Source organism: Oreochromis niloticus, linkage group LG9 (assembly GCF_001858045.2).
Source record: "Oreochromis niloticus isolate F11D_XX linkage group LG9, O_niloticus_UMD_NMBU, whole genome shotgun sequence".
NCBI lineage: Eukaryota > Metazoa > Chordata > Actinopteri > Cichliformes > Cichlidae > Oreochromis > Oreochromis niloticus.
In genome coordinates this window covers 35,771,533-35,786,952 of record NC_031974.2, presented here as the reverse complement: position 1 = coordinate 35,786,952, position 15,420 = coordinate 35,771,533, and the positions used below count along the sequence as shown (strand labels likewise).

The following is a 15,420-nucleotide window of genomic DNA, read 5'->3' as shown; positions in this document are numbered from 1 at the left end:
TAATTTACTTTACATTTTGTTTATTTCACATTTTTTCATGGAAATGTAAAAACATCACAAAGGTTTTTTAGAAAACCACTAACATAGACATGGGCACCATAAAGTGAGCATTATAAATTCAGTGTAGAACATTTATCTTTTTATTAAATCACAAAGGACGACATTAGTCCTAATCGCATCTTTCTCAAAAGACACAAAAATTCAAAACAAAAAGTCAAATACTAATCACTTTTTTTTTTTTAAAGAAATGAAAAACAATTCTTTCAAAATGGGTACAAATAAAGACGATCAGCTTCAAAATAACCAGAACAGGCAGGCAAGTATAGGAAAATTAGGTAAACTGATGGAGTTAAATCCAACCAAAGCCTGTAGTAAACTTAAAGTGCTTTAAATAAAGTGCTTCAAACAAAGTGCTCAGTAACAGAGTGCATGTCCTAACAAACATTGCCTTATATTCCTTCGAGAACTACTCTTTCAGCAACAAATCATTTTTAAGAGCATGTAGGCAGGGTTTCAGGGGTTTGCCGTCATCAAGCCCCATGAAGATTTTTTGGACGAAGGTAAATGTGTGAACCAGCTTCGTGGGGTACTCTAAATGCAGAGCATAGATCAAGTCAAATAGTAAAGCAAATGCATCTGCAAATCTGGGAATATCACGCATCACCAAGTCCTCTTCCACCACAACAGCCATGCTTGAGGAAGTAAAATGGACTGGACTGGTCTGGGAAGCGCTGTTGGTAACCACTGTGAGAAGGGCAACTGGAGTGTCAATGAGGGTCAACTCATCCAATGCGTCCGCCTGGAATAGACACAGTATCAATAAGTAAGGTTGGTTTGAGAGAATGTGACAAGCATGACCTGTAAGCTAGCAAAACATTCAGCAGTGTAGTGGGTTACTTTGTAACGAGTTAGGGTACTCTACTTTTTTGAAAAATGTATATTAACGTGTAGCTTCTTGCATTACATAATTAGTATGTTTGTTATTTTTCTAAAAGAAAAATAAATTTTATTTTATGACTTTATCTCAAAAAGAAACTAAATCTTGACTTCAGCCTGGTTTTGGGGGCCACCTGCAGCGTAGCCGAAGTGCTGTGATACGCCTGTGCCCTGCTCCTGACCCTGTGTGTGTGTGTGTGTGTGTGTGTGTGTGAGGGTTTTCTAAAGAGAGGGTATTTTGCTTGTACAATTTGGTAGAGGCTAGGGTATTAAATTGTATTTAAAAAAATCAATGGCATTTTATCTCACTGGCAGAATTTAAGTAATGCAAAAATGCACTTACATTACATGTCTTAAAGAATTCTGGGTCCTCCTCCCGCAGGTATACAGGAAGGGCACGAAGTACTGCAGTGCGTTTCACGTTGATATCAGGCGCCTCCTAAAAAGGGAAAAGAAAAGTTCATTTAACACAAAGTTTTCAGGTGTCATTCTTTGGGGAGAATACATGTTTATGAAACTGCATGGCATTAGACTCTACATAATTTTGGAGACACAACCTTTCTGTCTCTTATGACAAGCAGCCTGTTTCTTAATTTTAAAATACTGTGTAGGATTTTTGTCAGATAATTGTGTTCTCCAGATCAGAGCTGTAACCTGTATAGAACACGGGGTTCAAAGCAAGGAAAAATTGAGTGTTTATCAGTGAAACCTTTAATTTGTGTTAATTTTATCATTATCAATATATGAAATATGCACCTTAAGGGACTTAATGAATGGTTTCTTCTAAAAATTAAAAATGATTGAGTCATTTCGCATCATATGAAAATATTAATTTTTAATACAAATTTGGCCCTACAAAAATGGAAACTCACTAACCAATATAATGGAGATTCTCTAAACACGACCAAATATCACAGTAAAATTGTTGATTGGGATTTACACATTGGATGTATTCCTCAGTGATTTGGTACAATTATACAAAATTATTTTTTAAGAACTCAACAACTGATGAAACAACTTACTTATGTGACCAAATATGAAGTGTTATAACTTACCACAAAAGGTGAACTGTGCCACTGACCCTTGGTAGATCTGCACATGATAAAAAAAAAAAAAGCATTATAAATACTAGCACAGTTATTAATAATTAAACTGGCGGGGCACATTTAAGATGTTAATGTCACAAAATAAAATAGACTGGGAGAAAGAAATACAAGGTAATGGTAATGGGGGGAGCCATGAAAATATATCTTTTCAACCTGATTCAGTGTGACAAAGCAGGGGCATGATTTAAAAAAACAGGTCTTTTAACCTAAAAATGTTTTAATGGCCATGAAGAAAGGACTCTACAATAGATCTTTCAGCTCACCTGTGTTTACTGTCTCCACTTGAAGTTGCTTGCCGTCTGAATTTTTTTTCTTCTTCGGTCTTTTTGTCTTCGGTCTTAAGCCTTGGAAGGAAAAATAAAAATATTGAAAACCTTATCAGCACACTAAATATACAACACCTTGCTATATTTCAATCTGGGTATTACTTTTAATAGTTTTAGACAGAAGTTGCCACTGCTAGCTAAGTCACTTTTGAACGATGCTAATGAGAAGAAGAAAAAACCTGCCAAACAATGAGGCTGCTGTTGTAAAAACGCCAACTTTCTTTTCAAAGGGGTCGTTAAAATATCACTAAGACACTTTCTTTATGTGTAATTCTTATTAAAACTGTTTTAATCGGTTAAAACTGACGACTTAATCTGTGTTTGAAAAATAGCACAAACAACAGCAAACAACTATTCACTACCTGGGTCTGTTTAACACAACAGCACATTCGAAAAGAAGTCATTGGCTGCAACATATTAATATACTTGCTTTTTTACGAAAAAAATAAACATAACGAAGGTTCCGTTTTACTTACAAGTTTCTCCAAATGTGCTCTCCAGTCGCTCGAGAAGGGCAGCCAGAATCGGGCAGAAACAGAATTTTCTGTCAACGTCGTTCAGGTTAGAGAGAAAACGTCATGACATAGTTCACTTACCAATGCGGCGCTCGGAAAAAAAAATTTACTCAAAAATCATAATTAAGAAAGCAGTATTTACTCTTAACTTCTAAGCCATGTACAATTATAACTGTTTGAATCGTTAACAGAACAGAAAAGTTGTAGGTTGTTTCAACTTTGTGAGGAATTTCAGTTGTTATACCCACAAACTTTATGAGTCAGGTAGACTGTTGGGGTTTACAGTGTACCCGTTATGTGTCTGTGAGCGCAAGTGAGGGAGGAAAAAGGACAGTGGAAAAGTACGAGTTGTCACCGAGCAGAAAAAGGAGCTGGAAGCATGTAAATATAATAATAACCACTGCAGCCAAAAAGAGTGCCTGACGAGCCCAGTTGTAAGTAAGCTATTACGACTCGACTGTACACTGTGTTCGTATTTTCCTTCCAAACAATAAGTTCCGCTGGAGCAGCCTTTCAACGCCTCTCTCTGTCTCTCGCTAGCAAAGTTGACCCAGACAACAAAGTAAGGCTAGTTTTCGTCTACGAGCTCGACACGAACACGACGTATTACCCAGAGGTCCCTTTACTACGGTTCGGAACAGCGGACCTGTTTTGTATACGCACAGAATAGTTTTCTATACGAGATCACTGCAAAAAGTGCAGCCTTACCTAATGTCCAACCTACTGTTACTCATTTTATATTAAGATTTAAACATCTAGTTGGTATTGCTATGGCGAGTAGCCTCAGTAATAGTAATAAATCACACAGCAATAGTACATTCATGTAGTTGTAAAAAGCTTGATAATATATTAAGTAATCCAAAGTATTCAGAATACATTACTCTCATTGAGTAACGTAACGGAATACGTTACAAAATACGTTTTGGGGCATGTATTCTGTAATCTGTAGTGGAATACATTTTTAAAATAACCTTCCAAGCACTGTAGATATTACAATGTTTAGCAAAACTGTTGCTACAAGGCAACCTTTCACCTTCTCTGGTGTTTTTAGCATTAAAAGTCCACCTCCTGAGCAGTACAGAGTGATGCCTTGCAGAAATGAAAGCACAGAATAGTTGTGAAACCTGATAACACAGTAATGCTGGACTTACTGCTTCCCTCTGTTATTGAGTGTGATAGAAATCAGTATGAACTGATATGATCAGTCATTTCACTTGCCATACAGATGAAAGTGCTCCAGAGAAGAGTCACATATGATTGTAATATTACCTACTGTTGAAAAGAAGAATAAAAAACACATCAAAAAACACATAGGAGGCCTGTCTGTCTTTCCAATCAAGACTTTTTGCCTCCATGACGTTAATGCACTATAGCACACAATATTGCCTGTAAAAGCTAATTTTTAAGCAATGTGTCATAAACCCTAGATTGTTGAGTGATATTAATAATAATTGCACATGTTTTTTTCTTAGATACGTTAGCCTCCCTCATGTGTTTTTCTTTTTTTCCTGTGGAGAAAAGGCAAATCGCTGAGTTTAAAAAGTGAGTAAAAGTGTCTCTTTTCTGTGCCACAGCCTCATGCAAAGCTGTTAATTTTCCATGTGGGAAACATTATGGGGCCATTAGAGGCTCTTAAATTGGATTTAAGGAGGAAAGTCATTATTGTCCACATAAGGAAGATTTCAATTGAGAGTGCTTCATGTGATATTAGATATAACTACCATATTAGAGGGAAATGTTGAATCAGATTCTCAGGCAAGGATAATTCTCTGCAGCATTGGAGCATTAACTTTATTTCAATTTAATAAGAGTTGTGGATTTGTTCATCTTTTATTTCCCTGCTGAAAATGTTTCTATATATTTGTATCGTTTAAGCAAAGAAATCAGTGTGGTCAGTACAGCTTCATTGCAATAGTGCAAGCAGAATTTCTTTGACCTAGTCTTCTCTTTATTCTGTAGTTCTGTTTATTGCCTAAATGGATGAAAGAGCCATAGATTTCCAGTGCATTCACAATGTAATGTATAACATCTTTTAAGCAAAATGACTCATGCCTTCATTATTGCGTTAACTGTACGGTACTGTACTGTGAGCAGGAGAGATTGGAGGAGACTGTAGAAGACAGAGAAACAGAAAAGAGAATCAATCACTTATCTGGCTATTGGAGCAGAACTGGAGTCTGGAAATATTTAGAGTTACTATTGGCATAGTAAGCAGCGGGTCCAGATGGCATCAGCTCAAGGGTTGTCCTGTCAACTGTGTGGGTCGATGGAGCACATCTTTAACCTGAGCCTGAGGCTGGGGAGAGTCCCACAGCTCTGGAAAACCTCCTGTGTTGTACCAGTGCCAAAGACGTCCCAAGGACATCAACAGCTACAGGCCGGAGGCTCTGACATCGCACCCGATGAAGAACCTAGAGCGGCTGGTCTTGGCTCAGTTTCAGCCCCTGGTGAGTGCATCACTGCCTACCAGCCTGGCATTGGAGTGGATAATGCCGTCATTCACCTCCTACATCGTTCCCTCGCTCACCTGGAGACCACTGGGAGCCCTGTGAGATCATGTTCTTTGACTTCTCCAGTTCTTTCAACACCATTCTTCCCACAGTCCTGAAGGACAAGCTGGAGAACACAGGAGTGGACCATCACCTCACTACATGGATACTGGACTACCTCACCGACAAACCACAGTATGTGAGAACTCAGGGCTGTGACAGGGTTGTCTGCAGTACGAGGGCCCCACAAGGAACGTTTCTGGCTCTGTTCTTCTTCACCATCTATACTGCAGACTTCTCCCACAACTCTACCAAGTGCTTTCTGCAGAAGTTCTCTGACAACTCTGCAGTAGTCGGCCTCATCACTGATGAAAACTAACCCAAGGCTTTGTGGACTGGTGCCAGCAGAACTACTTCCAGATCAACACTAGTAAAACCAAGGAGCCGGTGGTAGAGTTCCACAGGCACAAACATCCTCCACTGCAACGACTAAACATCCAAGGCATGGACATTGAGGCTGTCGACAGATACAGGCACCTTGGTGTTTATCTGAACAATAAACTGGACTGACTCATAATTCAAATGCTCTCTACAGGAAAGGGCAGAGCAGGCTGTACCTGCTGTGGAGACTCAGGTCTTTTGGAGTGAAGAGCCCACTCCTGAAGACCTTCAATGACTCTGTGGTGGCCTCAGCCATCTTTTATTGTGTGGTCTGCTGGGGCGGCAGCATCTGTGCTGGGGACAGGAAGAGACTGAACAGGCTGATTCAGAGGGCCAGCTCTGTTCTAGGATGCCCTCTGGACCCAATGGAGGTGGTAAGTGACAGGAGAATGGTGGCTAAGCTGTCATCCCTGTTGGACAACATCTCCCACCCCATGCAGGAGACTCTGACAGCACTGAGCAGCTCCTTCAGTGGTAGGCTGCAGCACCCACGATGTGGGACGGAGAGATTTCACAGGTCTTTCCTTCCAACTGCTTTCAGACTCTACAACATGATCTCTGCAGAGGACCACAAATGTGCAGACAGACACACACACACACATCGCATACACAATTGTAACTCTCACCCTGTCTCCCTGATATGCACTAGTACCAAGTGCAATTTCTCCTACTATAACAAAGAATTTTATTCTATTTTGTATAGTATTTTATTCTTTTTTTTGTATGGTATGTTTTTCTATATTATCTTATACTATTCTGTTGTGTTTTTCTTCATTTTTACTGCTCTTAAACTTGCACTTTCTGCTGTGACCAAAAATTTCACACGTGTGGGAGCAATAAAGGTTTCTCTTATCACTTCAAGTTTTGAGCATTCCAGAAACTGCTGATCTACTGGGATTTTCTCACACAGCTATTTCTTTTTTTTTTTTTTTCAATAAACATAGCCAGAAGTCAGAAGTATTACTTTTAGCTGATAAGAAGGAAAAAGTAACTCAATCAATCACAAACAAGTTATTTAGAAAATCATCCATGAACACGCAAAACATCAAACATAGCAGAGGTGGGCTGGAGCAACATAAAACTACACTGTCAGCTAAGAACAGGAAACTGAGTCTACATTTTAGAGCAAAATTGGACAACAGATGATTGGAAAAACACTGTACTCCAGTTGCACCCACAGTGACCTCATCTGAGTCAAGCAGAGCATCTTTGGAATGTGCTTGAAAGGAAAATGATAAGCACCTGACAAATCTGCAATATTTTCCCCAAGTATTTCTAAATAAATATTTTTTCTAAAGGAGCTACTGACATGAAATTTTCACCAGATATCAGTAAAAATCCATCCAATCCACACATTCAAAGAAATCAAACCATAGATGTCCATAAATTATGTAATGTGTAATACTGCAAATGACACAGTAATAAAGTATGGAACACATGAAAAAAAAGGTGCAAAAAGGCATAGAGCATGAGAGCAGCTGAAATCTATCAGTAATTAGAAAGCAGTCCTACAACTGTTTCAAAGAAAAGAATAAGTAATGAACTCAACCGCCATGGCCTGTATGCATATGTGTTAAGTCCTTGGCCATGTTTTGGATCAATGTGTCTGGATTGTGTCTTTAAGTGTCTCTGCAGGGCCTCCTTCTGGTTGGGGCACTGTCTTGGGCTGGCGTTGACCTGGCAGCTGCTGATTGGTGCCCACTACCAAGTGGCCATTTCAAAAACCCTGTCTCGAGCAGTTGTTCTCCTGGCAGCAGTTGGCAGCAGGGGCAGACCTGTCCTCAGCGTCCAAACACTCAGTTTTTGTGTGCATCTGAGAACCATTAGGTTTTCTATACAGTGTTGTAAATACTCTTGTCCACTTGTAAATAAGCACTGAGGCAGAAAGGGTGATCATTTTTCATACAGTTTCTCTTGTTTATTAAGTTAAGGAGTTAGAGGTAGTGCTTGTCTTTTGTTTGGTTTTGTTTCATGCAGGTAGCACTTCTTTGGAACAGCTTTTTTTGTTTATTATTTTGACCAGCTATTATTTTGGAGTCAATGCTTTCACGTAACTTTAACGGCATATTAGCTATTGGGTCTGGCTTTGGGGACCGGGGGAGGGACACACTTTTTTAACTCTGCCTCCCCTTTCCTGTCACTTTTCACTGCATCTATCTAATCAAGCCAGAAAAAGGCAAAGAAAGCACATTTAAAGTTTACTGAACAACATTTAGACAAGCTTGTGATTTACTGGGAGAATGTGGTGTGGTCAGATGAGACCATAACTCTTTGGATGCCATAATACACACCGTGCTCTATTTGTTTTATCATCTGATGACTTTTATTTGTGATCACTACGTTGAATGAAAATAATGTATGTGTTTTATGTGTGACTCACAATGAAGCTTATAATCAGGCTACTATTTCCTGCCAGAGTGGTTGGGAGCTGTGTTTAGTTGCATGGTAACTGCTAATTAAATGAAAATGTCAAATGCAGCGCACATTCTATGTGTGGCTGCATGTAATGGGCGTGTGTGCATTTTATTCAGTCTTTAACCCACAGAGACAAAGTCTTTTCATCACCACGATGGAAGACTTGACAAACACTAACAGGGTAACTAAACAGATTCATCCTGGACTTCAAGGAGTCCAACAAGGAGGACTTTGAAAAGATTTTCAAAAAAAAGGTTCAGAAGAGCAACAGCACTTGTTTGTGAAAGTCCAACCACTTAACAAGGCAGGACAAATAAAGTCATGTTTACAGTTCCACTGACTTCAGAGGATTATCACTGACCCTCACATACAGAACTATTTACATCATAATGGGAGGGAAGAGTCCATTAATATTTTCTAAGAGTTTCTTTAAAAATACATAGCCCACCTACATGTCACATTTTTCACCATAAAAACACAATTTCTCTGTGTCCTCAGGTTGATCCCTTGCTTTCCATATCAGAACTCAAAACATCAAGATAGCAACAACAAAATCACTCAGCTCAAGGCTTTGCAAGAGCACTTCACTACGTGATGAGATGTTCTTTACATCTATAGTTTATGTATAGACAGTAGAGAATCAAATCCCCCTTTTACATAGTGCCGTGCATCTCATTGAACTTCATATGAAGTAATCTGAAAATGTAACATCACCACATGGTGTCTATATAAAAAGAACAATTTTGTTAGTGTAGACCCCTAAGGAAATAGTCTGCTTTTATGAGTTCTTTAGCTTTCCTATGGAATCACCTACAGTATGTTGCTCTTTTACCAATGTCTGTAACTTTTCAGACAGGAAAGGAGGCAAACCTTGGTTTATATATGGAAGTCAACAGAAGACATTTGGACTTTGAGAGTGAATATATTTTTGAAAGTGATTTTGCCATTCAGTGTCTTTCATAGACTTTAGAGTTTTTGTCAATCACTTTGGTACAATTCTTGATGTCATTCTCACCACACTTAATGCAGTTCTTAAAACAGGTGCTTCTGACATGGAATTCCCACCAGATGTCGGTAACAACCCATCCAATCCACACATGCAAAGAAATTAAACTATAGATGTCCATAAATTATGTGTAATAATGAGATATGGCACGGGGAAAAAAGCATTGAACACATTAAGAAAGGAAGGTCCCTGAGAGTGATATCGGCTGTGATGGGAATACTGGCATTAAAAATTTTCAGTGACTGGAACATGCTGCCATTATCAACACATGAGTCAGATTCTTTCAAGTTTCTTATTGCCAAGATACCAGCAAGAGGAGGAGTAGGCCTGCCATGCAGAAAGACTATTTCCAAATACATCGACACTAATTATGCTAAAATTAATTTCGAGCTCAGAAAGACATTTGAGGAGTTAGACTATGTCTCTAGGACAGCAGACATCTGGACTGAATGGAATAAAAGCTATCTTGTGTAATGGTACACTGGATAAATCCACACACCATGAAACAAGGGAAAGCAGCACTGGCATGCAGAGGTTGTTATACTCATGACAATATTGCTGTTGAGTTGGACAACATTCACTCATGCTACGGCATATTCCACAAAATACCATCAACTGTCATGGACAATGGCTCTGATTTTGTCAAGGCCTTCAAAAAGTACCAGCCAGTTGAGGAACAAAATGTTAGTAATTAGGTTTAAAAGAATAACACATATAATAACATAATAACACATCCTGCTGTTATGTGCTGGATTGTCTCAGGGGCATCTTTACACGGCCTGCACCTGGGGTCTTGCCTGGTGAATGGCATTCCGGTGTCATTGCTGTATATCCTGGTGGTGTGGATCAGTGATTCGATGTCTCGTTCACTCTTGGCATACAGCTTGATGTCATCCATGTACAGGAGGTGGCTGATGATTGGTCCATTCCGTAGTCAGTGTCTGAAGCCAGTCTTGTTAATGATCTCACTGAGGAGGTTCAGGTCTATGCAGAACAGCAGTGGGGACAGAGCATCTCCTTGGCATCTCCCACACTTGATGGGGACTTGTGCTACTGGCTTGAAGTTGGCCTCCACTGTTGTTCCAAATATACTGTGTATGATACCATTGGTTTGTGCAAGCATGGATCTCTGAGGCAAGGCAAAAAGGAGACAAATGGTGGCTAAAGTTAGCAGTTGGTGCCCCACTTCTTCTTTGTCTTGATCCAGGGATAAAATCGAATGTGCATACTCCCAGTAGGCAGCATTCTGCCACCTACTGACAGCCAGCTATTGGCACGCTGTTTCTATTTATGCTTATTACACAGAAACTACCACAGGTATTTCCAGGTTATAATCACATACTTTCTAAGTTTGCTTTAATAGGTTATTAAATAGAAACAGACAGTTCTGCATTTTGCAGCTGTATTTCCTGCGTATTACACAGAAACTACCAGAAGTAATTGTGTGGTAATAACTTAGAAATTACCAGATTATTACATTCTTGTTTTTTTCTATCAATTTTCTTTCTTTCTTTCTATTACAAGCTGCATTTCCATATTATTACCCCCCGTTTTGGGGATCTCATTATCCTGTTACATAAATTTCAGGGTAATATTCCCCAACTGTAACCACTTTTGCCACCATGATATTACTTGGATATTAAGTGGTTATTATTTTGGTAATTTCATGGTATTAACTTAGTAATTACCACATTGTTAACTTCTCCTGGATAAATTACTATTAATAAAGGTATTTTAAAATTGAAACTAATCTATCTCACTGGAGTGCATTTTTGAACCTTTGCAGCCTGCCCACATCACAATATCATCACAATATCATCATAATATCAGTAATTAGGAAGTAATCCAATCCCTCAGTGCAAATTAATATTAGCTGGTTCAGTCTTAGCTGACTGCCTATGAAGTGATGTGTCACACAAGGTGTTACGCAAGAAACATCTCATGATGGGTAGGGTTAGAAAAATTCCTCAGCTACTCAAGGTTCCAGTGAGCACTACTGCGGCCATAATTCAGAAGTGGAAAAATCATAATTTTACCATAAAACAGAAACTACCAGGTGCTCCCTGCAAGAATGGTCTCTGTAACAGGTTCAACAGCATCATGAACTACATGTTCTAACTTGTGATTGATGCAATGAATAATGATCAGGTTAGGGCTAACTGTCATTCATTTCATTGTAGGGCTGCATTGTGAATTACAAATCTAACTAACAACGCATTTATGCATAACATTAATTACAAGGCACTTTTTAACTGCAGGTTGTTTCAGAAAGTTGCTCTGCATAACTCTGAAATCAGAACCCGCAAATCTCACCTTTCTAGAGAACCCTGATATCGATAACCAGCATGAAACTGATGGTGACTATTAACATTTCTAGACAATTTTTGTAACACTCCAATAAAGTATAAAATAAAGCTGTAGGCATATCGGGGGATAAAAATTAATTGAAGGACATTGAAGAACAATAGAAAAAAGGAAGGTCAGAGATATGGGTCATTTCATTACTTTGTTAAGGATAAAAAGGTACAATTACCAAATTGTTTTGCAGACCCGCCCTTTTTCTGTCTTTTTTCCTCATGCTGTGTGTCTCCGCCACCCTTCTGATCCTCCTGTTCTTATTATCCAGCTCCATCAAGGTGTTGGCACTTTCTTCCATCCAGCGTGAATGTGAAAGGTCAGGCCAGTGATCAAGCCAGTAATTAGACAGACCTGGAAAGAGGAACTAGATCACTGCATGTCACCCTCTTCAAATGAACAGCCAGCCATGTCTCCTTCCTACGAAGCCACAGATTAAGTCTGTGCCTCTTTTCATCTAAAAGGGAAACAAGAAGAGAACACAGTGAGGTGGCTCACCTCTCTTTATGCCTTAATCCACAGCTAGTGGCTTCTAAGCCTGTTAGTGTCTGGAAACTTTAATACAGAAGCTAAGAGACCCCTGGGAGATAAGAGGTGAGAATAGTTTTTTAATGTTTGTACATTTTCATCCTTTAATAAAATAATCTAATACAACAAACAGACTTTGGCTGTTCTAATGTTAAGACGACTGTTTAGCTGAAAATTTAAGCTTTAAGTTGGATGAGTATTAAACTGTAAGAGCGACAGACTAGACTCTCCTTCAGCTGTTGTGTAGAGCTGATTATTAAATATGTACAAACAGCAGCATGTCTTCTGTCTCTCTCCACATCTGTAAGGGTAGCAACACCAAACTGAAAAAGCTTGCACTTCAATAACACTTCAATAATGGTGGATTAAACACAGTTTTAACTGAAGATGAATTACAGAGCATTGAAAATGCCCTCACAGTATTTTTCACTCACTGACTACCTGTAAAATTAGTTGCAGTTTTTAGCTGATATGTCTGTTTTTAACTAACAGAGATGATGTCCACAAAAGAAAAGTAAAAGGATTAAAACAGCAATAATCTGCTGAAACCAACTATGGACATATGGCAGCTTTAGCCAGAATTTATGTTTTAATTTTTCCACGGATTAATTTTTATGCACCAGCCAAAAATAAAAAATAAAAAATAAAACAAAAAAAACCAAATATTAAAAAAAAATTCCCCTCTCACCCCTAGGACTGTGCCCTTCTGGACAGGTATCTCGGATGTTGTTCCTGGATTCTGCTGGAACCACTGTTGTCTTCACCTTTGCGTTTCTTCTTCCATAGGATCTTAGCTCAGTTATTCTCGACCACCCTAGGGAGTGGGTCCCATTTTGACCTCGGGACTTCCAGGCCATGCTGTGCACATATATACCTGTATACTGTGCCGGCCACTTGGTTATTGCGTTCTTATATAGTGCTTTTCTACTCTATCTGAGCACTTAAAGCCCTTTACACTTCCCTCCTTCAACTATGCTCTTTCTACATAAATGCTTTCTATCTAATATTCACACACATTCATACTCAGATGGATGCATCAGAGAGCAACATGGGTTTAGTATCTTGCCCACGGATATTTGGCATGCAGACTAGAGCAGACGGGGGATTGGCAGGTGACCTGTTCTGCCACCTGACATGATAGTTGGTTGAGAGGTTGAGAGGTTTTAATGTTTCATCTGAAATATGACTCTTTTTTATAAAAGTTTTATTGAATCTGTTTTAACTTTCTGTATCATTGCTTGGTACGGTCATATGTCCCTGAATAATAAGACCAGACTTAACAACCTGGTTAAAGTGGCTGGCAAGATTTCAGGGAGGCCTCAGGTCCAGCTTGTGGACTTTTATAACAGGCAGGTGCTGAGGAAGGCAACCTCTGTCCTGTTGTGTTCAGATCATCCTCTCTTTAATGATTTTCAACTGCTTCCATCAGGTCGTCGTTATGAAGTGCCTGCAGTGAAGACAAAGAGACATAGACTGTCTTTTGTACCTAGTGCTATTGTCACAGTTAATAACACTAAACCATAAGTGTTGTTGCCATTGCACATTGCACTTTTTTGATGAAAAATATAGGTTGTTTTATCAGGCTTATATTATATTATTTTGGTGAGTGTATGTGATGTGTTGTTTGTTTGTTTGTACGGACATACTGCAAATCAATTTCCCGTTAGGGACAATAAAGTTACCATTGACCATTGACCATAGTGGCTTCCATCATCCATAAATGAAAAAAAATTGAAACTATAAGTATTGAAGGCCTTAGCCTCAGGAATTGAAGGTCTTAGCTCTCTGACTAGTCTAGACAAGACGTATGGCCTTAAATCATGGTAGAAGGGCCTTAGTCTAGTCTAGACTAGTCAGCGAGCGTCCAAAAACTGACAGAGCTCCAGCATTGCCCTCTCAATTAGTTCAATTAGTTAATTAGTTACTGCAGGAATATCTTAAAGACATAAAGACCTGCATGACCGCTAACTCTCTGCTTCTTAATTCAGATCAAACTGAGGTTGTTGAACTTGGCCCTAAAATTCCTAGAAATATGGTATCTAACCAGATTCTTACTCTGGATGGCATTACCTTGGCCTCCAGTAACACTGTGAGGAACCTTGGAGTCATTTTTGACCAGGACATGTCCTTCAATGCACATATTAAACAAATATGTAAGACTGCTTTCTTCCATTTGTGCAACATCTCTAAAATTAGAAATATCCTGTCTCAGAGTGATGCTGAAAAACTAGTTCATGCATTTATTACTTCCAGGCTGGACTACTGTAATTCATTATTATCAGGATGTCCTAAAAACTCCCTGAAAAGCCTTCAGTTAATCCAAAATGCTGCAGCAAGAGTCCTGACAGGGACTAGAAAGAGAGAGCAGATTTCTCCTGTATTGGCTTCCCTTCATTGGCTTCCTGTTAAATCCAGAATTCAAAATCCTGCTCCTCACATACAAGGTCTTAAATAATCAGCCCCCATCTTATCTTAGTGACCTTGTAGTACCATATCACCCTATTAGAGCACTTCGCTCTCACACTGCAGGCTTACTTGTTGTTCCTAGAGTATTTAAAAGTAGAATGGGAGGCAGAGCCTTCAGTTTTCAGGCCCCTCTTCTGTGGAACCAGCTTCCAGTTTGGATTCAGGAGACAGACACTATCTCTACTTTCAAGATTAGGCTTCATACTTTCCTTTTTGCTAAAGCATATAGTTAGGGCTGGACCAGGTGACCCTGAATCCTCCCTTAGTTACACTGCAATAGGTCTACACTCCCATGATGCATTGAATGTTTCATATTTACTTAGTTTTTTTTTCTTCCTTTTTTTCTTAGTTTTTTTTTTCACTCACTGTTTTATACAGTATGTCTTGAATAGTTTTTATGATTTCAGTGAATATTTCCTTAGAAGAAAATAAGTACTGAGTCTACACTGTAAAATCTAATATTGTGTTTAATCAAAAATATATATTTTTTTTTTTTTCATATCAAAAATATTAAATAGGCTGAACTCAATTTTTATCGATTTGTTATTAAAACTCTATTTAAATAAGTTACCAGTACTTTTTATGCAAAAACGCTGATAAACTCAATTTATTTGAGTTGTCTTAACTTAGAAAAACTAAGTAAGCTGGAAGTTTTGCTTCTCAGTGCGGAAGGATGAAAGATGGTTCTAATGTTTTACTTGGGAACAGAATGGTGTCAATGTGTAAGTTTGGTGATGGAGTTTTTATGATGAATGAATGATGAATTTTTATGAATTATTATGTCTATTTTTTTACGTTTAAGGACAACAGATGGAAATTAGCCCATGGCTATAATCT

The 15,420-nt window shown here is 38.7% G+C and overlaps 1 protein-coding gene across 1 annotated transcript; it reads right to left on the bottom strand.

Annotated features, from left to right (window-relative positions):
* Positions 1-205: 205 nt before the first annotated feature.
* Positions 206-5,474, bottom strand: LOC109200611 (uncharacterized). Its single transcript, XM_025910223.1, has 6 exons — positions 5,411-5,474; positions 4,969-4,993; positions 2,306-2,416; positions 1,992-2,028; positions 1,280-1,375; positions 206-799 (listed from the first exon to the last, which is right to left on the bottom strand). The coding sequence occupies exons 1-6, from the start codon at positions 5,472-5,474 to the stop codon at positions 467-469; spliced, it is 666 nt and encodes a 221-aa protein (XP_025766008.1). The 3' UTR covers positions 206-466.
* Between the last annotated feature and the right edge of the window lie 9,946 nt (positions 5,475-15,420).

What these genes read in the sequence shown, in the direction of transcription:
- LOC109200611 (XM_025910223.1), bottom strand. Translation starts at nt 5,474, where the DNA reads ATGGTGTTGAAAGAACTGGAGAAGTCAAAGAACATGATCTCACAGGGC. An exon ending in TCCAATCTCTCCTGCTCACA is followed by an intron (nt 2,417 to 4,968) that starts GTACAGTACCGT and finishes TGTGCTGATAAG; the next exon opens with GTTTTCAATATTTTTATTTT. An exon ending in GGCACAGTTCACCTTTTGTG is followed by an intron (nt 1,376 to 1,991) that starts GTAAGTTATAAC and finishes TTCCCTTTTTAG; the next exon opens with GAGGCGCCTGATATCAACGT.